The sequence below is a fragment of the Grus americana genome, chromosome 1, assembly GCF_028858705.1.
Source record: "Grus americana isolate bGruAme1 chromosome 1, bGruAme1.mat, whole genome shotgun sequence".
NCBI classification, from domain to species: domain Eukaryota; kingdom Metazoa; phylum Chordata; class Aves; order Gruiformes; family Gruidae; genus Grus; species Grus americana.
This window is the reverse complement of record NC_072852.1, coordinates 176,402,605-176,428,884: the sequence shown is the minus strand read 5'-3', so window position 1 is coordinate 176,428,884 and position 26,280 is coordinate 176,402,605. Positions and strand designations below refer to the sequence as shown.

The 26,280-nt window shown below is 34.7% G+C and overlaps 1 protein-coding gene across 1 annotated transcript in view; it reads right to left on the bottom strand.

Annotated features, from left to right (window-relative positions):
• Nucleotides 1-26,280, bottom strand: part of KLHL1 (kelch like family member 1) — a 260,797-nt gene that overhangs the window by 174,176 nt on the left and 60,341 nt on the right. Inside the window, exon 2 of the mRNA XM_054806173.1 lies at nt 6,684-6,866. Within this exon, the coding sequence (XP_054662148.1) occupies nt 6,684-6,866 (183 nt within the window). The remainder of the gene's footprint in view (nt 1-6,683; nt 6,867-26,280) is intronic.

Genomic DNA, 26,280 nt, shown 5'->3' with positions numbered 1-26,280 from the left:
AATACATTGAAAAATATGGCCCCTCTCCTTAGAGAACTAAAAAGAGAATATAAATTAGAGTTTGTTGAAAAAGGTTTATTAAATTTATCAGGATGATAGCAAATAAAAGCTGTACTACTTCAGAACTGAGCATCCAAAACAAGTTTCAGTTGAATTTATTTCAGTATGTATGATGAAAAAATTAAGCATTGTGTTGAAAGAAAGCTTTTTGCTTTTCATCTTTTCTTTCTCACTTGTAGCAAGATTTGAGTATCCCTATGTTCTGGTTTTTGGCTGGGATGGGACACAGCCAGGACAGGTGACCCAAATTAGCCAAAGGGGTATTCCATACTATGACATCATGCTCAGCAAATAAAGGGGGCTTGCTGGGGATGAGGGGCTGCTGCTTGGGGATGGGCTGGGCACTGGGCTGTGTGAGCAAATTTCATTGTCTACCACCTGCTTTGTATATTCTAAGTACTGTTATTCTCCTCTCCCTTTGCTGTCCCAGTAAACTGTCCTTATCCTAACTAAAGAATGTATTTGTTTTATATGTAAGTGGTAATTTTCTACTCATTCTGTGCTACTTTTTCCACCATGGTAAGAGTCACCCCTGACCCTTACCTTGAGTATCAAAAAGAACAGAAATGTCTATGTTTCTTTGATATTAAGTGAAAGAAAAGAAATAAAGAATTCAGATTTCTCATTATAAACTCAGCTATACTTGACAATATTAAAACAACAATAAAAGTAGATTTCTTGGTTTCTTTTAATTCACAATCTTGGGTTCTCACCAGGTGAAACGAAAGTCAGAATTGCAAGTTGAGGATGTAACTCTCCTCCTATATTTTTTGCATTTTCTGTTTTTATTGAATTTTGTGGTTTATGGTAATTCAGTCTTTGTTATATGGGTGTGTTTTGTTTTAATTGAATAGATAGGTAAATTCTATGCTTCTATCACTTTTTTCTTTCTTTTTTTTTTCTCCAGCATTGAGTTCCTGTATAACTCTGTGCACCATTTCCAGTCAAAATCCAACTTGTAGCTTAAACCTTAGTCTGAGTTTAGAGCTGCCTATAACATTTACACAATCCTGGGTAGAAGTTTTGGTGAACTCTCCAGTGTGACTATTAGAGGTCTATCTATCATTTGGATTGACTTTGGCTGGTTTTGTGTCAGAATTTTTGATGTTTATTCAGAGCTGTAGAATATAGTATTTCAAGTATAGTATTTAAAAACAGTGTGATTCAAGTGAGTTGCAAGTGAGTTGCTTTTACTCAAAACAACCAAATTATTTGTGGCAAAAATGTCTTTTTAATTTCATGTTGACCCATGGGATTATTACTTCATGAAGAATTTTTTTTAACCTTGGAAATAAATGGTGGTTTGATCATGTCACTATAGTTCTGAATAACATTTACTTCCCAGTGGTTTTGTGTTTCAAATGACATTTACTAGCTGCAGTCTAGTGAGATTTCTAGATACCACTGCATTTGGCTGATTGTAACCTGGATAGGAAGTATCAATTACAGTGTTGGTTTTATTCGTTTGTTTTCTAACAGCAATGCCTGAGTTCCTTCTATTCCAAGCACTTTAAAGTTAATATATGTTTCTTCTCTTAAAGAGGTTTTATTCTAAACGAGAGGTACAGAAAATGAGAAAAATATATATAGCATGCATCTCCAGAGTGAGTGGAGAAACTACAAACTTCATTTTCATAATATTTTAAAATTAGGATGGACTGTTAACAATGCAACAGCTTAACTGAAGGGAAGGGAAATTATTATTTTCTCATTTTTTTCTCTCTTTAAGGCATTTTACATTTTTGCATTTGATTGTTACTTATACAGATTACAGCAACATAAAAAAAATTGAGGTTTACTTAATTTTTCAAGTTTATTTAAATGTCAGTTACTTTAGCCCTCTGAAATGCCTGCTACAGAGGTCTTCCTACTTTCTCAGTAGCTTTTTTGGTTGCTTGTTCATCACTACAATACTTGGTTGGTTTGTACCTCCTTTTGCTATTCCTTCATTTGAAAGATTACACCTGTAACCTGTTTAGTGGAAGATTAGATTACACAAACATAATGTTCAGGAGCCAGCAAAAAGCTTGAGCACATTATAACTTTAAAGTTGAGTCACCCGAACAGAGAAAACCAGCTATAATAAGATTGAGAGATTGGCATGGTGCCTCCACGTGAGGAACTAGAGCTCAGTGATTATGTTTTGTGATCTCACTTCTAATTTGACTTTCTCCTTTTTTTTGTGAGAAAGAAAAATGTAAAAAAAATCAAAACACAAAAAAACCCCACCAATGACATAAACTAACTTGGCAGCATTCAGGCTATCACCAGAGCTTACCTGACATTCTTCCTATAAAGATATCAGGTTTTAGATATCTTATGCCGTAGAAATAATGTCTCCTCTGAAGAAAAACTGATTTAAACAGATCATCAAAGGACTTAATCAAGATATGTGATTGGAGAAGAGGGGAAAAAAGAGCAAGTACTGTCAGGAATGAAACAAGAAATGTCACAGAGATTATAAACTGGAAGAATCTGGAGAGATGCACAAGAACTGATGGCCGAGTAACTATTTTTGGTGTCTTTCACTTCATTTGATGCAATATACTGGCATTTCTTAATTTTTACTTTTATAGAAATAGAAACATTGAGACTACATTATTACATAAAACATTTTTCTGTGTTTTTTTACATTATTCGGTTTTTTTCTAAAACAGAGGAAAATGAAGAAAATATCATGTTTATACTTGTTATTGAAAAATGTAGAAAGTTTTGCTCTTGTTTTCTGAAAGTGATTCTTATTGTACCACATTGTAGCATATTAAATCTATCACATTTTCTTAAATTATTCTATTAAAAAGAAGAGAAAGTATGTGAAAACCACTATTTCTAGGCAATTATTCTGAGTCTTTTTTATTTATTAATTTGCAACATATTCAACATTATAATATGTTTTAATTGGATTTTAAAATAAGGGTTTGTTTTATCTAGGATAAGATTTTATAAACTTTCTACTGGGAATGTTCTACCAAACTTCTAGCTATCATGAAGTATCGAATTTATAAACTCCACAAATACTGATCAAGCATTGCCCTCTGCAAGTAGGCTTTTTATATGTTCTCAGGAATACAAAATAAATATTATCTAGCCTACTTTGTTAAAAAACTTTAATTAGAGGGGGTACTTTGCTGGATCTTCTGCTGACAAATCTGGAGGAAATTAAAAAAACGACATGTGAAAACTGATGGCAGTCTTGGCTGCAGTGACCATGAAACAACAGATTTTAAGACAATAGAACCTGAGAGTCATAAATTACAAACCTGGATGGCAGCAGTGACTCCTGATTGAGGTGAAATGCAAAAAGGGAGGAAACAGAAAGTGAAAGCAGGGATGAATGACCTGGGAGAAATACAGAGACATTGCCCCAACACGCAAAAATGAAATTAGGGAAGCCAAAGGTCGAGTGCAGATGAAGTTAGCAAGGGATGTGATGGGAAGGAAGGGTTTCTGCAATTACCTTGGTAGCAAAAGGAAGACTATGGAAAATTTTTGTTCACTGCTCGATAAAGCTTTCTATGGCTCACTTCTTTATTTTAGCATGGTCTACTTTCAGGCCTCCCAGGTCCCTGTGCCTAGCGGCAGGATCTGTGCGGTATCACTCACAATAGAGGAAGATGTACCTAGGGTGCAATTAAGCAAATTGAACTTATAGGAGTCCATGGGACCAGAGAGGATGTGTTCAAGGAGCAACAGCTGAGGGAGCTCAATAATATCACTGAAAGGCCACTCTCTTTTATCTTTAACAGATCATGATAATTTGCAGGAGGTTTCTGAGGACTGGAAAAAACAATTTCCATGTCCATCCCCAAGAAGGAAGATGTGGGTAACTATAGATTGGTTTGCCTCACCAAGAAGATCATGGAGTAAATATTCCTAGAAGCCACATTCTGAATCACTAAAGACAGCAAGGATAATAAAAAACTGGAACAGGCTGCCAAGAGAGGAACGTCAACAAGTGACGATATTTAAAAACTAACTGGGTATAATACTCAACGGCCTAATCTAACTTTGGACTTGACCCTGCTTTGAGCAGGGGGAGTCGAATCAGACTCCAGAAGGTCTCTTCCAAATTCAATTATATTCTAGGATTGTAATGGCCATGTTAAAAATAAACAGCCTTTTTCTGTGCTTGTCCAGCCATACCTGTCTGAAACAACATAGAGCAAACACTATTAAAAAACCAACCAAACAAAATAACCCTAACAATAGAAAATTCAGAACACCCTTCATTTTATCTTGTTGGACAAAATTCTAGCTTATTCAGAACACAATCTTTTCGATTCTGCATAATTCAAGAGTTGTTTTTGCCAGTTCTTTGAGATTTGTTGACTGCAGACCACAAAGAAGTAGAAAATCAAATGTAAAGTTGTTTGAAGGTTTATTAGAAAATCTAAGTAAGATTTTGGCTATTATTTCATGGTCAATCTTCTTATTAAGGTATTTTTCCAGCTCCAGAGGGATTTAGATATGCTGCAGAATTGAAATGACAAATGTGAAATTAAATTTACTACTGAAAGGTGGGCATACAAATATGAACAGCTGTCTTAAAAATAGTGGAGAAAATGAACTAAACTAATGTAAAAAATCTTAGAGTTTCCTCTGTCTCCTTCTCTACAAACTATGCCGTTTACCAAAATACTCAAAATAATAGGCAAAAAAATATACTGGTAAAAAATGTAGTGAATATTTTATATCATCCATATTAAACAGGGCAAATGATACCAATTGTGGAATATTTCTATGTATCTAATAAGCATTTTTTCTGTCAGTTTAAGAATGTAGATTCAGACATTGCCTTTTTTTTTTACCTCATCTCTGTTGAAAAATGTGAAAAGCAAAAATAGGCCAAGTAACTGCCAAGAAAGAACAGCAAAGTTCTCATTATTTCTGAAAAATTCTTTTTATTTTATTAATATATAGGGATGTAAAATTGGACACAAACTAGAAGGCCTTAGGTCATTATCCTTCCAGTTTTCATTGTGATGGAAGGCACCTTAAGGCAAATCTTGCAGCTCTGGAACACTATAAATGCAGATGGACAGAAGGACTGAAGTTTAATATTATTCCCTCTGTACTTATACCCATAAAGGAAAGATCTTGGTGATTTAGATAAAGATGGCATCACAGCACAACTACCAGGGGTGTGTAAAGTGCCAGATGCATAATACATTTACCAGTGGCAAAAAGCCTGGAACACAGGAGTTGTATCAGTTCCAAGTCAGTGGGTAGAAATTGCTGGGGACTTTGCTGGCATCTGGGAATCCGAGTATATCAAGGCAAGGGAGGAACACTAAAAATGGCGGCTTTTAGAACATAGGAAAGTAGAAACGAAGTCTTAAGAATTAAAAATGCTGAAAGAAGAGGAGAAAGATTTCTAGGTTTATTACAGCTACTAATCTGAAACCAAGCGGACTCTGCTTCATGTGCGCTGCAAACTACCTAGATCAATCTAACAGTTACTGCTTGTTAAGGGGAGTTATTTTCTCATTTATTATAATTATTGGGGCAATTTAAGTATTTTAATGAAGGTTTCTGTCTGGTTTTATTTTTTAGTATTTGAACAACAGCTTTGGCTTTGCAGTCTTGTATATTGCACCTTTTCTTCTGCTACTATGGGAGCTGGAATATAGAATATCCAACTTTTCTGTAAAACAGAAAAAGAATAGTCTCCGTGTCCATCTTCATTTAGGGCAGAAGGAGGTTTGTAAGGTCCAAGTTGCCAAAATGATCTTATAGTATTCATCTACACCAGAAAGTTAATTTATGAATTCAGAAATACACTGGCTGTTTTTCAGTTTTCCTGCTGGAGAGCCATAATCCTGTTCTGGATTTAGTACCTCAGCAGAGAAACCAGGGCACAAGCGGGGAAATAGGTCACCCATAGTTTGCAGCCTTAAACAGAGTTCAAATGCAAAAAAAAGACTTGCTAACCTGGAAACTCAAAAGTATTCTCTATATTTTAATCTAAACTCTAGGACTGGATTTTTATTTGCATGCACTTAATCAAAGGCTATAGCTAAGACCAAAATCTTAATGAAGAATAACCATTTTAAGCTCTACTTATGATCCAAAACCAAGCATAGTTTCATATATACTGGCTGCTTTAATATCAAATAATCTTACAGAATTTTAAAAATTATGTCATTATGATTTTTGTATTCACAATTATCACTGAAAGTAATTCATATATTTTTAAGTTCATTCAAAGGAACAGTTCATGGGAAGTCAGTGCTCAGTTCCATTCCACTATAAGTGTTTGAGAGGCTCTGTATGACAGACTTATCAGACTATCACGATCTTAAGCTAAAAATGATGCCGGGTCCAGTGTAACTGTGTAACATGTCATTTCAGAAATTTCCATTCTCCTCACATATGAACAGCACACTCACGATAAAAAGTTTGCTAGTTGAGTGCTACTTGAGCTTTTGAAATCTGTACCAAAAACCCCATCACAACTTCAAAGGCCCAACCTTCAAATACCCCCTTCTGCAGCTACTCACACTTGTGATGTTTGAAGCAAGAGGGAAGCAGGTATAAGGGGCCACAGAAAACACTGTTCTAAGAAGTAAGCATACCCAAAACATTTACTTTTGTAGTTTCAATATCTTGTGCTTATGTCCTACCTATGTGCAGGTATCTTGCGATTCCCAGCGATCAGGATAACATCACAGAGCTGCTGTTGCTTCAGGTAGCTCTCCATCTTTCTGAAGGTTTGCTCGGCATGGTGAACAGCCTGGTAGAATTCCTCGGAGCTACACGAATCCATGTCACAGTGGGGTGGCAAGGGGTGGCTGGCTCCTGACATTCTGTAAGCCACAAGAGAAACTCTGTGTTGATAAGATGTGATCAGTTGTCTAGACTTCATCGCAGGCTTCTAGAATCTGCTGTAAGTAATCAATGCATCCCTCCCAGTTCTCATCACTAGAAGTACAAGATGGAAAAAATCTTACTGCATTGGGAGGGACAACTGAAGTTGTAAGTCTTTTAACACTGAAATTATTTTTTTTTAGCACAGACACAGAAGTAATCCACTTCTTTCTTCTTTGATAAAGTTATTAAAAATATAAGTAAGAACAACAAACAGAAATTCAGTATATTCATATTAAGCTTAACAACATAGCTATGTCTTCATTATTAAGCTATGATCAGGCTCTTTAATTGTTTTAGCATTTTAGAACAAAATTATTTTACAGAATTACACAAGCTATTTATTTTTTCTTAAATATTAATATGAACACACCAAATAAAGAAAAAATGGAAAAAGCAATCCTATCTCTCCACTGATTCTAAGAGTGCCTACTCTAGTTCACTTCTTCAAATTCACATTCATTTTATACCACCTGGGAAAGAAAAATAAAACTCTAATTCGCTTAATTTGTAATGAATTGGGAATATTTCCACAATGTAAATTACACAGCAACTTTTTAACCAAAAGGTTTATTAACACAAAGTGAATTTAGCTTACAAAGATAATGATGTCTAGAATTCAAAAAAATCAGGAAAAAAAAACAGGAGAAAAATGTAATTTTTTTTTAATAATATATATAGCGGTATAATCTTAGTTCAGATTTACTCTGTTCAGTACTTCTGGTTCAGACCTTTACTGAAAATAAGGAAGTGTGTCAGCAAGTACTAGCCCTTAAGGAAACTAATGCTAGTGCTTTCAAATAATTCACAACACAGAGAATACCCTTTTCTTTTACAAATACGTAATGAGATTGTTTCAAATGAAAGCTATAAGGTTTTATATATCTTGTGGTGCTGAAAATGAATGATTTTGTAGATGAAGGTGATTATGTTTTTACTTCAACTAGATATATACAAAATAGCTTACATAATCAATAGAAGAGCATCAGACGACATATTTTAGTCCAGCATATCAAATGATACTATCAATTAATTTAAACCGATCTCATTTTATACATATTCTATTGAAATATAAATATTAAGGAGCACATAAGTAATTTTGATAATTTACAGTAATAATACAGGAGTTTCATTATATAAGGTTTGAGATTAAGTAGGTACTATAAGAATTATATTAACACACCTGTAAGATAACACAATCTGCACTCCTGGTGCTGGAAAAAATTGACAAGTGACTAAATATAATAATTAAAAAAAAATCAGCTGTTAAAATGAAATACAGCTATCTTAAAAAAAAAAAGAAAAAAAAAACCCCTGTAGTATTTTTATTGACACTTGGTAAACTATAACATAGTTCAGAATAATAGTATTTCCTTTTGACATATACTAGTCATTTACTTTTGAATTACTTTTTGTCCAAAAGTGTTCCACATACTCTCCTTCAATCATTGTACAAGGGTCCACAGGGGAAAGGAGGAGAGGCTGGTCCATCTTTCTGTCACAGTAATTGCCAGCCTTCACAGCATTCCTTTAAAGTAGCTGGAAGCCTGCATAATTGAAGGTGGCCTGCAGATAATTTTACAGAGAACCAACTCAGTTACCTTTGTATCTCACACCACTCTATACTGTGCTATATACAGGTACTAACTTACTAGAATGAGTTGCTTTTCAAAATTATTACCCACAGTGACTTCACTTGTGCAGCATTAAATTAGATCCCGAGAAATCATCAGCTGGTTTAAATTAATCAATGTTGCCATTTGTATGCTGGTAAGGTTACAGTATGCGTGAGCCTGTCTATAGGAAATTGAACTGGCAAAATTTTATTAACTATAATTCCTCCACAGAAACAGGTATGAATTGGTGATTTAGAAAGGAACATTTCCTGTTATATTCAATTTTGTTATACAGTCAAGTAGTTTATGCTATCTACCTCTTTCAAACTCCTCCTAAAGGATAAAACAAACGTATTCTGCAAGTGACATAATCTGCTTGTGTGTTCCTATCCAACCTGGACTGCCAACCACGTTGATCAGAAATCCAAGTTTATTTTCATATCCTTGGATGAGCAACAAATACTTTCACATAAAATTGTAACGATGGAGCTAAGCTCATTAGTATGGGTAGTGGGTAGGTATTTCAGCTTTTTTCTTCCTTTTTTTTTCCCCCTCAGTTTGATTGTAGCCCTACACAGACTTCTTCAGTTTTATTGCTGAAGAATTAGAATGACAAGTAATTTACAAGAAATAAATCACTGCCTAATTTGTTTGCTAGGGTTAAACAGGCACATTTCTTCCCTTCCTCCAGGGAATTCAGACGTGACAACAGCAATTCTGAATGGGTTCATATTGTTTGTTAATTCAGAACTTAGGTCTAAGTCAGTTTACATTTGAACAGATAAGGTAATAATCTTGCCTCTTCTTGGCTATTCAAAACATGCTGCGCTTTTCAGGTCAGAAAAGGAGAAGTACCCTGGCTGAATTTATGCTAGTCCTGTAAAGTTAGATTGGGCTGAAATGAGCTTAGTCTATTTTGTTCTTGAATGACTAGACAGTGTTTGCCACAAATTTTACCCTCTTTCCTGCTTGCCATTTATAAACAATGCTTTCCACCCTCAAACTCATCAGTACATCTGTCACTTAGCAAGCCATTAAATTACTACTCAAATACAAGTACTGAATGAAGGCCCAGCACATTTTAAATTATTATCCTGAAAACTGGCAAGTAATAAGCTTAGTAGAAGACAATAAGTTAATCTTTTATTTATTTTCTAAGAAAGCCTAGATAAAAAGTCTGCTACTTATCCTATTTAGGAGCTACCTCATCTTCATTACAAATGTTCTGTCTGCATAATCGACGCTTTAAATTCAGTCAGCAGCTTGTTAAAATAGGAATTAGTTAAAAGAGCTTCAGCCAGCAAATACCAGTTATTTTCTACCAGTTCATGAAAGGCATGTATAGGTACTTCTGATCAATTAGTAAAATTAAAATAACACCTTCTGCTTGCATATATTGTTTTTGCTGAGATACAGGTTACCTGAACACATATGTAGTGAGACACTTACTGAATGCATTGTGCAGGAACACCAGCACAAATTCACCTGAAGATTCCTTGAGTCTTTCAAAACTCTTTTTAGCACTTGCGTACCTCAAAACCCTGTAATCAGTGAACAGGACAGACTGCAGATGGGCTTTTCCCATAATCTTTCGCAGCTGGCAAGTGAAAAACCTGAACTTAGTGCGAGAATTTCAAACATTCAGGGGTTGTTCAGTCTAGAACACTCTTTTATCTTTAAATGACTTTTAGTACAGAAATAAGGAACCCAAACCTTTCACAAGATTACGACAATGATACTGAAGAATGAGAAAACTAAAAGGCTCACAAAAATTACCAGCATTGCAAAACAACCAAAATTCTCAAACATTTCTTTATGGAATGGCAAACCAGAGTGCATATTTCATTAAAAAAAAAAAAAAAGGAAAAAAATCCGCACCAGCAACTTTGTACAGACTAATTTTCAGTGTTAAGAACACCATGCTGTCCTCAAAAGAGAAATCATTTAAGAAGAGCCCAAAAGTGTTGATGAGAAAATTCAGCCTTCGAGCCTTTACAGCTCTTAAATTAGTGTAAACAGAAATAAATCTTAAGTTTGAGGATATACAACACCTGACTCCACAGTGCTCCCCTCTTCCGAGAAAAAGCACTTTGATTTGAACAAGGGTGCTGTTCTCTAATCACCTTTTACCTGCTCCTAACTTCTTTGAAAAAACAGCTAAAATGGCAGTAAAATCCCAGTCAAGTTGGGTGTACTGCCTCTTCCCTCAATTTAACAACCCTTTAAGCACGCACTTATGGTAGCCCACTGTAAGTAAAAAGGAAAAGGCACTCTGGCCAAAGGTCTCCTAGGGACACTTTTAAGACCTTCAGCCTTTTTGTCCAAGATTAGATTTATTCAAGTATGTATTGGGTTTATGTGGCAAGCCGAACACAGATTAATCTTCAGAAGATAATTTTGACAGACTAATTGGTACCCTACAATTACCTAGATATCTAATCTGCTGTTCCCTGTGCCTTGTACAGTTGTTCACTCTTACAAACAGTAAGACCATACTACTCAGACTTGATTTTTGCTCACTGACTTTAGACACAAATAAGCTATTACATAAAGAACAGAGAAAAGAAAACCCTCAGCTTACAACAATGCTGTTGGGTGTTAAAAAAATGCTAGGGAAAAGGGACCTCACATACAGATTTAGCTACCTGTAACTTTCTTCCAAGGAAATGGGAAAGTAATCAGTAAAACTGCCACTCCTGGGCTGCAAAGGTTTGAAAACAGCAATAGCAAACATCAGTAGTTAAAACCATATCCTGAATAAGGTTCAGAAGGAAAAAGAAAAAAAAGTACTTTGAAAGAGAGGTGAGAGAACTCATGTGACTTGAAACTATACTCTATTTCTCTGAGTAAATAGAGGCTTAGATTTAGAAATGGTTTCCATGCTGGAAATGATAGTCATAGAAGTGCAGAAAACAGCTGTATCACTGTATAAAGCAGAGTACTTTATAGAGTACTTAGGTATTTTACATAGTCAATTGGAATATATTTCTCATATGTTCTACTGAAGCCCTGGCCTCAAATAAAGAACTCTTTAATCACAAAATGTCATATAATTTCAGTTACCAGAATTGCAAAACCTTCTGTATTTAACTTTTTTTCACTTATGAGGGACTGATCATGCAAACTTATCCAAAACCAGTTCAATGTAATTTAGTGTATATTACTGGGTACATATCTAAAGTACATGGTCAAGAAATAAAATATGTACAGTTCTTCAATAAAAAAAAGTATTGTTTTGCTATTTATAACTTGCAAAAGTATATGAGAAATATGCCATATGTAACACTAAAAAAAGTCTTCACACAATTTGTTCTCTAAAAATTGCTCATTGAATGCTTAGAAATCAATATCCCGTAGAATTGCACTTACAAAGATGGACTGTCAAAAGTCATGGCTCTCATTAGCGATCACTTACGAAAATGCAAGAAAGAGAGTTTTATAAAGAGTTTAAACTATTTTCTTACAGCATCAGCAGGGCTGAAGTTCTGTTTGTGATCAAAAGGTATACTTTTCACACTGCTACCAGCAATTATATCTGCAACTAAAGGCTCTCTACCCAGAGTTTCAACTGGTTATGATGAATTTCTTTTATAAAAGACAAAGTTAGGTAGAAATGCCAGGAAAAAAACCCACCAAAAAACCTGAATATCAAATAGGGCTTTTTAGTTACAACAGTTCAGCTCAGAGATGCATTACTGCTGTCTCAGAGATTCCTTTTCTATGTAAAAAAAAATAAATATTTTTAAATGGAGTACAGTGCAGATTATAACTATGTTGTTCTCATTCTACAGCTAAATCTGCATTATGTATAATTTACAATGGTGTATTCTCCTAAAGGTAATTTGGGGATCAAACTACTTGCAATGTAACATTCTTTGGACACCATAAGGCAAAATTCAGTCAATAGGACATCTGTGTGCCTAGCAAAAATATGTGATTCCATTGTTGTTCTCTGTTTCTGTGCATCTTAAGAATATTACCAGCCTCAATAAACAAAATGTTGGCTACAAGTTTATTGAGTGACCTCAGACAAATTGAGCAGCCCTTCAGAAACAGGAGGACAATAAGAAGGGACCACTGTGCTATACTAAACTGCTTCTATAAAGAAGTATTTTTCTTGATTATTAACTGACAAAAAAAAAAGCAGAAGTAGGGTGAGAGAAGGAAGAGTTTGCTCAGATCATGATTTTTCCAGGTTACTAATAAAACATACAAAGCAAGACTTTTGTTTTGGTTCAGTTCAAAATACTCTCACTTGAAATTTTTCTTATCTATTGACTTTCAACAATTAATTATCTAACCTAAGCTACAAGCATAGACCAGTGGTAAGAAATTAACATATGTAAGGATTACATATTACTGAAATACTTGGATTTTAGTTATTCAGTCCTTTTTAAAATTTCTTATTTTTGATTTTTTTCTAAAAATAAAAGGTTACAGAGAACTAATTCAATTAATGAGCAGTTAATGAAAAAATCTCATGTTTTTGCAATAAACTACTTTCTAAATTCAGTTAAATTATTGACAAATGCTTTATCTCTCTTCAGTCTTCCCCATTCTTCCATTACTGTTATTAATGACAGGAGTTTGGCCTATGGCCTATGGCCTTGGAACCACTTAAACTGTTGGGGAATTTGTTTGTTTGGGTTTTAAGTATTCTTTTCAATTGATCCTTCATCTCTTCTCACTTTTCCAGCTTTTATCCTCTAACTGTTGGGGCTACAGAAAACTAATTCAATTAATGAACAGTTAATGAAAAAAATCTCATGATTTTGCAATAAACTTAAAAATTAAGTATTCTTTTCAATTGATCCTTCATCTTGTCTCACTTTTCCATCTTTTATCCTCTACAGTCTTCTAAACAATTATTTCAAGCTTTTCCTATTTCTTCTCTTTTTTTTCTCCACAGTCATTTAAATTAAAAATTAAAAATTGCCTAAGTTTTTGCTCCCCCTTCACTAGTACTTCCAGCACTCACCTATCACTATGGTGCCCTACCTTCTCTCAATTTTACTTTCAGCTTCTCTCTCCAATATTTACAGCTCCCAGCAATTTAGAGGCTCTTCCATGGATGAACAACTAAATGGGCTCTGCAGTCTGATGCAGCCCTGACTGATAGTCAAAAAGGAATTTCCAGTTAAAGATTGAGACTGAGCAGCCACAAATATGAAGAGACTGTTACTAAACTTTGGAAAAATATTAAAATAAAATGAAATAATATTTGTAGAAAATTTAAAGATATGTAAACTTTTTTTTAAGTAAGAAAAAGGGGGGGGGGTTGGGATGGTGTGAGGTTTTTTTCCTCATAACAGAAAAATGCAACATTGTAATGCTTTTGTTTGACTAGGTTAGACAGTTTCATTTTTATATAATTGTTTAAATTATACCTATAAACTGTGGTAGGCATACCAAACTATTTATTTCTTAAGGAAAGCTTTGTCTCAGTTATATCCGCTACAAAAAACTTCATATATTGGATTTTTATGAAGATGTAATACATAAAAGTGTTCTGATAGAGAAGTTCCTCATTGAAAAATGCCAGATCCATCCTACTACTAGGTATGTTTATTTTCCCAAATAGCTATTCTGAGAGGTAGAATGAAAGGTAGCCGGGACAGAAATGGTGCCATTACTGACAAAATACACATTTTATATACCCCTTTGAGTCAAAAAAATTGTTAGCAACTATTTTTGCTCAAGTCATGCAAAATTCCCAAGGAAGCATTTTTTTATTAAATAGCAAGTTTGCAGAACTGACTTCACTTAGTTTTGCATATGTTAATTTATTCACATTGCTCTTTCTTTTTTTTTTTTTAATTTAAGAATCTCATTTTAACAGCTGTTGAGACACCTGATTTTATTTCTATAAGGAGATGACTAGTTCACATATTCTTTCAGATTTTAATAATTGACAGATGGTAATTTAAAAGTTAACTTTCTTCAAAACCTCTCTGCAAATAAGAACCGCATGTTTATTTTAACAATTGTAATTATAATTTTATAATTATCGTAAGTATTAATGATAAGTATTTGTAAGTGACCTTGATATTCAAACACTTTCAGGAATGTCCACGTATTTACATAATGTCAGTTAAAAGAATGATTTGGCTTCAAATGAGATGCCATTCAGGAAGAAAAATACAAAAGAGAGATAACGTATAATAAAACTACTGAAAGGAAACAGTGGTGCCATTAAAATGAAATTTTATCAGATATTATCTGTATAAATTGTCAAATCACTCAGTTAAGTGCAGACTGGAAGTCTGATTCCTCAGTCCATTGCAGGAGACCTGACTGGGACAGGGTAAGAGTACAGAAAGAAAGGTCTGGTGGCCTGAGAGCCTTTGCAATGGCAAAAGGCAGAAAGAGACCATGCACCCTGCACCATAAAACAGTAAAACATTTTGTACTGTTTCTATTTTCCCTAGGAAATCCAAAATCTCCAAATCATGACTAACAAATAACAGGTAACAGAAAATACAACTTTTTTTTTTTTTTTCTGACATAAATTGCAAAAAGCAGCATGCATTTCTTCTCCAAATCTATACATTGCTTTTTAAGGTGTCTTTGAAATGCAACTAAGACGTCTTACTGTTTCTTCTCATCATGTCAAAATATAACAATTTATTGCAGTATAACACAATGGAAAATTCTTTCATACCTAAAATCAGTCTCATTATCCTTTCTGAAACTCATTTCAACATGATGATCCTTTTATAAACCCTATTTCAAGTTCCCATCATTTCCTCAAATCCAGAGGAAACTTTCGAAGAAGAACTGACGTTTTAAGGTTCATCATCCCAGTCACACCAGGTGCCTGACAGCTATAGTACTAACTGCACTGCTACAAACCATTGTCACGAGTGAACAGCCTTCATACACCCTTGACAAATTACATTTTCTTTCCACATCTTTGGCCTATTCTGCCTCTAAACAGTCTTGCTATGCAACAACAGAGAAAAGATGCTGACTGTCTGCTGGATTGCTCTCTCCCACCCACAGTTAATAGTCCATCCACTGCTTTTTTCAGCTTTGCATGATTTCCCCACATGCTTTCCTCACTTGCTTTCCCCACATAGAGGGAGCAGTTTGTTCCAGCTGTTCTTGGAAAGCCGATGATTAACTTAAATGAACACACAGTTCTCCTAGCTTCACATAGACATATTTTAATGACTTGGAAACTTACTGGTATATTTTCCACATTCACATCACTAACAGAGCTTTTTGTTGTATTGGATCTTGCTGTCTGAATTTATTTTTTTGTATTTGGAGGATACAGGAAACAGAAAGCTTACAGGTATAAAGCCCTGCAAGTAGATAATAGGTGAATATAAACCTACACAATGAATCAACCTTCTGAAAGGGGGCAAGCCATTCTTCTTGAAAACAGAAACCAGGAAAGATGTCACAGGAGACCTCAATTTTTAAATACATATGCCATTGAAGAACAACTGAGAAGCACAACCACCTTTCCTTAAGTTACTGTCAGTAGTTCTTCTCTATTTCTAGCTCAAGACTCAAGGGACCCTGGTTCATTAAAGTACAACTCAGCTGCTCTGCTCTCCTTCCCTCTTTCCTTTTACTAGTGGAGAAGTAGACAAAATTCCTACTGCAAGGAATCAGCTTAGCTTCAGACCAGGAGTAAGGTTACTACTTCTTCAGATAGGTATTCTTTCCTCCTACCTCCCCAATCCCACCAAAATCATTGCCTTCATTCACCATGCCTTTTCAGTTAATGAAGATTTTGACTCCAAGTAGGAATAGTAAGTAAATAAATCTGTGCCACTGCACAAATTAAATCCCTTATATTTTGAGACTGCTTGCTTCCCATTATTAAAAAAAAAAAGTTGATTTATGATCTTCCAAGCCTCTTGTGGTAGATAAATACATAAAACAGGAAAGCGTCCTGCATTCGTCACAGGCATCAAGCATTCATAATGCATTCACAGTACATTCATACTTTAATTACCCAATTGGTAATGTAACAGAGAAACACTCTCTCCATTATGAAGACAGATTGTCATCATAAAACTTTTTTAATACTTTTGTGAAATATTTTCTAGCATATATGATTCAACAGTTCTACCAACCAAAAGTTGAATGAAAAAGATTATTATGACTCAGAAATTCAAAACTGCAGTTTTAACCTAAGCTCTACTTCCCTGCAAAAGTTGAAGCCCTCTCAGTTCTAAGACGTAACAACAAAATTATATCCTTTCTGCATTGTTCATGTCATACATGCAACTTTGTATATTTTTATTCTTTTGTTTCATAATAATAATTTACATGAAATCCTTTAAAATAGATTCTCCACTTTCTTTGATCCTATCCATTAATGAATGCAGGCAAATAACAAAAGTTCATGAGGTAGCTGTTCGTGGCAGACAAAGCCACCAGCGAGGTTTAAGTTGGGTGAGAAAGAACTTTGTGTCTGCTATGGCATTTACAGAGTTCTTAGCTGGGAAGTCTGAAACAAAGGGTAAAGGCTGTTGTAAATGAGGCTAATGTTACTGGCCTGAGCAGTTAAATGTGACAGGTTGGAGATGTATTTTCCTGTCATCTTGCAGATGTGAAGTGCTCATGACGACTACTCATTCCTCTGGCAGCAATAAGCAGACAGGTGCAGGAAGAAAACCAAAAGATAGATAACATAGTGGAAATGAGAGAGAGGTGATTGCTTTTCCTTTCTTAATAACTCACGAAATTTATGACAATGTATTGTGTACCACTGTGCGCTACCAGCTGAGCAGTGCTAGCAAAGATACAGACTCTACGCTCCCACAAAGCACAGACTTTCACAGTTTCCTTGATGGCCAGTTGTAATGATAACTCATTCCAGATGATGATCTGCACTGAGCCTTTCTGAATTACTTAAGTGGTCAAACATAATATACCAAAATAGTTCTCCTATATCATTAAAATAATTCCCTTATCCCCCAATGCCACCTTTTACCAGGTGGCAAATGCCAAATGTGTTGGCATTTTTTAACTCAGCTATAAAAAATGGACTGAGTTTGAGCCTGAAGATGTGTGAATGGATATTTTTATGCACAGTCTGTCTTAGTACCCTTTGTAGAGGGGGAAAAAAATGCGAGCAGCTGGAAAGACTATCCATCCAGGTCTACAAAGAGACTCAGGTCATATGCCTGGTACCAGATGTGCTTCTCACAAATAAAAATAGGCTTCTGGTGTGGCTAGTTATAATTGAAAGGTGGGTTGTTTTTTTCTTTTTTGGAATTGATATTTTGATGGATGGTAAAAACTTTTGCAGAGAAAAACCAGCAGTATTAAAATTAATGTGGATGGGATAACTTTGGTTCATTTAATAAATGAGAAATTCTGCTGAGCATTTCAGAATAATTCTTAGAACACACTCTTTATCCACTGATTCTATTTTTTATTATTCATACTTACTTAGTTATCGATAAGATCCAGACTTTCACTAAGAGTGACTTTAAGTCAAGTAAGTGAATAGAGAGAATACAAAAGAATACCAAGGTGAAAGGCTAGAAATTAAGACATCAACTGTCTGATAATAGGGCCTTAACAATATTTACAGGCCATACAAAATAACATTCACTGAAAGTTTTATTATTTCAAATTATAAAAAATTATGATAAATGCAACTATAGTGTATTGACTTTTTATGATTTTTATCATTAAAATAATAAGTATTAAAAAGTTCACTGTCCTATACTATACAGATACATGATAAAAAATAAAATAGTAGAATTGTGAACTCATTTTAACTTAGGCAGAGAAATTAAAGAGGATGGTTTCAGGCTTAAGGATAACAAGGAGCTGACATCAGTTAGCATTTTAATTCAGAAGTGATGCACATAAAATAACTTGTGGTTTCATCACTACCCACCATTTATGCACATACTTCCACATAAAGTGAGAATTTTACAAATGCAGGCACTGAAGACTGTACATTCAGAAACTGCTGAAGCACACAACAGACAGAAGACTCCTCTAACATACTATGGAGGGGAAGCTCCCACATCTGTCAGGTGGCTCTGCCTGTAAATCCGTTAGTTGCTGCTATCAGTGGTGTGTAATTCTCCAACGACTGCCACTTCATAAACTTCATAAAATCGATGCCAGTGGCAATAACATAGCAGCCCTCTCCTATGTTAGTCCAGTAACTACAGTAGGAATAACACAAAACTCTCATAAAAGAGCAGTGCTGAACTTACTAGTGGGATGGCTAAGAGAAGGAGGGGAAAAAAAAAAAAAAGAAAGAGAAGGAAGAGAAGAGATGCAGGGCACGCTCCATGTTACGTGACAGGAGAAAGGCTTTTCCACCCCAGCCCCAGCCGATCCCTTTACAGCTGCTTTCGCTTCCTTCCTTACAACAGTGCTGTATTTTCTGAATGGATGGCTTGCATTATGCCTGAGAGAGATGTTAGTGTCATGTGTTAACTATCTTGTCATGACAAATGGCCATATCTATATGGAAAAACTAAGTAAATTAGCTGGCACAGTTACTCATTCAGAGTGTGTGCATAAATATATACAAGGATGCAGATATCTCTCTTACTGAGAGACATTTTCTTCCAACATTTAATTTACGATACAGGTACTTTATGTAAACAGAAATCATATATGTGAAGGATGATAATGGCATACAAAAAAGGACAAGCAAATATTTTATTACTATAGCATTTAGCATACATTTCAATAAAATTTCAGTGTGTTGCTGTATTATGTACTGATATTCCACAACACAGGTAGCATGTCAGAGCTTAAAACACCCTATGACTGCAATGGAAATTATGTCCAGGACCATGGAAATCTGAATCTTTAAAAATCCCAGCTTAAAATTCTGGTTCATTTAAACACTACACTTGTTGAGGTGGGAGATGACAGCATGCATGCATGCACACCCACCTCCCCACACCCCCATTCAGTAATCTGTATGAATGATGCTTCCACCCACATCCTGTTGCAAGACAAGCTTTTAGGGAGCTTGCACAGCATTCGGTAGCAAGCAGCATACAATCTCTTCCTGCTATTTGTTACACACCCACTGAGCGTCACATATCTTTTGGTGACGCTCATGAATTTCATGGTCCTGACATTCCTGCCTGCATCTGCAAACCAGTGGGAAAGACACATCTGAAATAAAGGAATACATCGTAACTCATTTTGCCACACTGCTTTGAAGCGTCAATTTTTTTTTTGCTAATCTCGAAAACAGCAATTAAGATTGACAATTTGGTGAATCCTGTCTAAGATGAATTTGATGGATTCAGCTTCTACACTACATGATTACTACAAACCTGGGAACTTAACTGGCAAGCAATTAAGGACTACCTATTCCATAACAGCTACCACTCCTTAACCCTGCACATACCCAAGCTATGTTCTTCAGAGTATGTTCAATATGAAAAAGGTCTAATGATTTTTTCATACACATGTAGAGTAGCACAAAAACCTAGCAATTAATATTGTTTTGGTCTACCACAGTATTTGTAAAATTCTTATCTATAGAAGCTGAAATCAGGCAATAAGAGTGATATGCTAGACCGCTGAATTAAAAAGGTAGGTACACACACATCGAAGTTAAATACTAACTTTAATTTGCAAACTTGCAGATATGGAATCTCCAGCCAAGGCCACAATACTATGTGCAGTTACAGAGAGCTACAGGGCAGCCTGTGGCATAATTAGTGCTTACCTTATAGAACAGGAGAAACATTAATTTTTCCACATTACTGTTTGTGATTTAAAGATTATTTTACATATTTTATCTAAAGCATGGCACAAACTTAAAATGAAAACCTGGAATTCAAATTTTTTTTATATTTTTTTCCGCTAAAGGAAAGTTAATTCTTTGTACCTCTCTGGCTTAATTGTTCTTAGAAGATGAAGTAGCTGAGACGCTTTCATTCTCTTTCTCTTCCACAGACTAGTCTGTAGACCCCAAAGTAGGTAAGACCTTGCCCTCCACAGGCAGAGGAGGAATCAAGTCCAGAGCACGAGTTCTCTGACCACAGAGCTAACTGCAAAAAGCGCAGAGAAGCCAGACCTTTGTAACCAGGCATTATGCACAGGGCACATGCAAAGGTACTACCATAGACATGAATGTTTAACTTCTTTATAGAGATATAGGGATGAGACGCTCTTGCCTGTGATTCCCACGCAGATGAAGGTACTGCCAGGAATACACATGAAGCAAAGCAGGATTTAAAGAAAGGCATTTCTTTTCCTCACCTGCCCTACACTGGCTAGTTTAGGAGGACTCTCACTCAGTGTGATGGCTTTTGTGGATCTCCATTTTGTGGTACTTAGCCTTTTGCATTAAAAATTTAAGGAACCTAGGTATCTTTTCTAATTCCAGGTACAAAATATTTAGGCATTCTAGTACTTAACATTGCAGCAAGAAAGTCTCCTTTAGAAGCTAAGCTCCAGGATCACAAAAGGAATTTTTAGATTTCTGAGCTATGATTGTATCTACATTCAATTTAATGTGACACTGGTGTGCATGAAGAGGGGTCTTCAGTAGTATTTTTTAACAACACTAAAGATTCCTGCTTATGCTTCCAATTTTTTTCTTAGGCTATCACATCACAGCAATTTTTGAAGGCCATTCTTATTCTTTTCTTTCCAACTTTTTGTTTAGATAGAAGACCAGAGAAACAAACTGCAGGTCATATATATATAGATAAAAACTATTCCCACCTTTTGCATATCTTTGATGACTGTGGACGTAAAAGAAATTGCACAAATTCCCTTACTGTCTCAGGTCAGCTTTAAAGAATGCCAGCAATGATTACTTGCCTGTATGTTATGTTTACTCCATACAGAATATTAATTAACTTGTAAAAAGTTAAAAAAAATCCCTACTTCTATAACAAAACATACAATCCCTTAATTTTTCAGGTCTACAGAATTATAAGCATGCACTTCCAACTAGTTTCAGTGAACCCCACATCACCTCAGAATTAAGAATTAATGAGTACAATAAGATTTATTTTGATCAGGCTTGTTATAAACCAGGTTAATCTATGCTGTCACTGTTTGCACCTCAAAAAGTGCCTGCCTACTCAAGTCTAAAGTCTACGTGATTTTTTTTTTATTGAATGTGCTTTGTTTTGCTTTCTAAATGTGTGCCTTCAAATGTCAAGCTAATTTCAGTGCACATGGACTCATTTGAAGAGCCTTCCATTCCCTGATTATCTGAATCAAACTCAGTCTATAAGAATCCTGTAGCTGTGAATTATATTATTTTTCAAACAGTAGTTAAGACCTGTGATTCGGCAGACATTTTCTCCTACTTATATATTCCTTTAACTTTGGGATAAAAACAAAATTCTAGTTCAACTATACTTGAAAAGACAAAAATTTAAAGTTCATATTAGTCATTTAAAATGGATTAAAAAGATTACAACTTCAAGAACCCCTGCAACCTTTATAAAGCTATCAAATAGCATCAAGATATGATTACCAAAGCCAAGTTTTGAATAATTTCTCAAACTCTTTAGATTATTCAGGAATCAATTATATAGTTTTATCATGGCTTATTCATTCAACATAATTAATGTGATATCCATCAGAATCAATATCTGTGGCAAAATACTTAAAAATGACCACTGATTGTAAAATTTATCTTTAATTACTTCTCTAGTTATACAACTTATTAAAAGAAAAAGATCTGAAAATCTGCAATATCTTCCACAATTGTTAGTCAGGAATGTTCTTCTCATTGCAATACCAGATATTAAAATATATTACATTAATTATATTCTATTATAATAACATTGCAAAAGATAGTGCATTTGAATATTTTAATTTATTAGTCTTTCTTGATCAATCTAATATTCACTGGAAAGGTGAAAATTAATATAAAAATAGAGAATAGAAATGTACTTCTAATCAAGCTACTTTAAAAATATCTGTAACTCTGCCTACATCTGCACCACCAGATTAGAAAGATTTTCATCAATTTCTTTGCTATTCTTTGGGTAAAATGCAAATAAAACGGGAAACATCTGAGTGTATTAAAAAAAGAAAAAAGATATGAATAAAGGCAACTTAAATTATCTTATAAACTAAAAAAAGAATGTTTAACATTACCTGAATTAAATGGAAAATGACATTTTAAAGCCTATTTAGATTAAAGTAATCTTACTTATATAAGTGAAGTTCTAGGAATATGTTAGTGCTGTTACTTCACATGAATCAGAAGGTATAGAAAACCTTGCCTACTGAAAAGAGCATGTCTTCTATGCCTCAGACTTTCTTGAGGAACCTACTCACAACTTCCTTCTGGGCTTAAACAACCAAAAATCAGGAAGAATGTAAAGAAATAGGCACACAGTCCTTTAAATGCGTACTTAGATTTTTTATTTTTTTCCTACATTAGTTTACATGGAAGTTATGCACATACATTGGCTTTGTGTGTTTTCTAGTGCATCTTCACAATTGTCAAAGTTGTGACGAAAACCAGTTGCTCTACATATACAAGATACACAGAACTACATAAAAATTGCTTTTTCAACAAATCAAACATAGTAATCTATAGAACAGCAACACTGAGGCTCAAGTAAAATTTTCTTCAATCACTTTAAATCCAGGCAAGCCACAGACATAACAACACTATAAAACTGCATTCATTACAATATGTGAGCAACAAAACCAGTCATAATTTCATGCCTGGCCTCACCATGTTTCATATAGAGCCCAAATGAGTGTGTTGGCATACAGTATCTCCAAGGAATCTTTTAATCTGTAAGGTCATTGGGACTGTTCACTTCTGGACTTAAATTTGAATAGCTCTAAGGCAGTCTGATTTCAGCAAACCTGAAATGGTGGGTTTAGCTCCTCAGCGTTTGTTGGTGTATGGCACAATTTTTGCCACCAGAGTACTCCTCCATATCAGAAGTTGGGGGGGAAGGTGAGGAGAGGAAGAAGGAAATTAAATGTAACAGGAATTCCTGCCATTAATTTAAACAAAATTTTAAAAAAGGAAAAAAAAGAAAAAGGAAAAAAACCCAAAACAACCCAAACTCAAAGTAACTGCTCCAGTCTGAAATAACTTAAATACCTCTATCGGTGGTTTAGATGCCTTTCTAGTCCTATGCACTGCCTTGGTAGGTTCATTATTTATTTAATTCAACAGCTAATAGTCATTAGGTATCGCAAGCACTATCTGCTGTCATATATCTTTATTTGGCTGAGATTATTTTGCTGAAAAGCCATTTCTAGTAATGATTGAATATTTCCATATTTTTGGCAGCTATAAGACAAAGAGAAGGCATTAATGCCATAATTACTCGCCTACCTCTAAGAATGATATAGATGTGACAATTTTTCACCAGTGAAATTGCTGCCTGAGATGAGTAGTTTACACAATGTGTAGTTACAGAGACCTTAATTGTGGAATTAATTTCATTTAGTTGTCACTTAAAAATCCAACTTGTATAAAAAGGTTTTATAACTGGAATACATCAAACTATCCTACACATGCTTCAGGGCAGAATGTGACAATTAGGCAATGTTAGAGCTTAGTCTCTTGGCCAAAGATGTCTGCAGGCTAAGAGAGTTTTACCGTCAGCTTTTTTCCTACACCTGAGCAACTTACATACACAAACTTAGCAGCTAAATCAATACCTATGAGCATGCCTCGGGTTTCGTTAGGGGTGCTGTAAAACAAACACAACAGTTTCCTCCAATCTTCTTATTCCAAAGTGAAGATAAATTGTCTACCACTTTACACCATGCAGTATTTTTTTTTTTCAACAAGAAGCCATGTTAATGATAATGGCTTCTCAATAAAACACTGGCATTTTCAGTGAAAATTCAAGAATCTTTACCCCACATCAGTATGTTCCAAACTAGACCCTTTTTTTCTTAGTTGATGAAGATCTTAAACTCCACGCTAATGAAAGACTGAGGCAGTACACCTGTACTTTTTGATTTATGTTACAGTGGAGAACCATGTCTCTATTTCCAAATCATTTTGACAATCCTAATATTAATTATCATTACATTTTAGTAGCCAGAAACTAAAACAAGAGCTACTAGCAAACAGGGCACCAAACCCGTATATCTTCTCTGTAGACTGTGTGTGACCATAGTAAAGCCATTATTAATACATGTTTGTTGGTAGTTACAATCGTTACTTAACATATATCATTAAATTAACTACAGTTATGTATGAGGCTGACCCTTATTAATGGACTACACCTGCTAATTATTTTGATTTCTGCCAAGCTTTGCTATGATGGGTTTCTCAGCTGTTGTATTTGGACATCTGTCAAGTATGCATTATGTTATTGACGGGCCACAGATTTCCAAGAAATCATTTTTCATTGAATCTTTTCCATTGTGCTTGACATAAACCTTTTTCTCACTGTCAAAAAGAGGGATTCATTTATCCTACAATGACATGAAATCTCTCAATCATAATGTGTAATTGCAACAGATTACAAAATACTACTCATTCCTCCTGGACAGACCTTTCATATTTAAACCACCACCATTGACAAGACATCAACAGAGGTTATTTCAAAGTCTGAGCTCCTTCTGAACTTGTGCTTATTCGAACTTATTCTACTTGTCCTTGTCTAGAAGAATCTCATCCCTAAAACACCATAAGAACACCTAACCTCCAAAAAAGCCTGATTTACAATGGTTATCCTTGCCATTATATGCTGTCTCTGTATCAAATTTAGTTTTCTTAAAATGACATTTCATTAGCACTTTCCTTACTTTTAAAATAGTATGGTGACCTTCCTTAAGTGATTAGTTATATATTTACCATTGTGTGTTTAATTTAATGTAAATTATTATGCCATATATGTCTATGGCTATGCATAACTACATAACTAAAAAAATTGCATGCACAATATCATTCTGTTTAAAATAAAAAGGACTAAAAGGGTATTTATTTGGGGTTTTTTATTTGTTCTTTTTTTTTCCCCTAAGAATACATTTTCTGATGATTTAAAAAAAAGTTGAAATAGCAATTAAGAAAAATCAATTTAGTACATTAATTTCACAAGCATTTCTGACTATAAAAATATTCAGGAAATAATTTAATCCACTAATGTATTTCACAGGAACTCACTCTTATACATGACAGAACTCTTAATTCTGTGGTAAACCTACTGCAATATTGCTGAAAAGCAGATTAAGTTTAAACTAAACAATGGACTCAAAAGTGAAGTGTAACTATTCCGTGTTCTTATGTTACAAAGCACACATCACAAATTTACCTTGATACTGAAATGCTTTCAGTTAAGTGCTTGTCAGTTTTAATGCTGTGTTGTTGCATTTAGGACACAACTGCGATATCTGAAAATACATTGGTTCTAATAGCAAAACATGTTTTAAATTTTAGACTGAAAGAAGAAAATAATTCCTACCACACAGAATGCTAAAATAGAAAGCAAGTGGGTATATTTTTGTTTGAAGGAAGGGGAAAACATTTTTTTTAACCATAAGATTCATATGGGATATTGCACAGGAGACTAGTGTATTATTTCACCAGTTTAACTGTGAAACTTGAGAAATTACCAAGTTGTAAATGAACAAATACTGTTAGGAGAAATCGCAATGCTTAAAAAGGTTTGAATTAAAAATTTAGCTTTCAGAGCAACAAAATCCTGAGAGTAATTTGTGTTGGGTTTGCGTGGCAGGGTTTTGGTAGTGGGGGGGCTACAGGGGTGGCTTCTGTGAGAAGCTGCTAGAAGCTCCCCCTGTGTCTGACAGAGCCAACGCCAGCCGG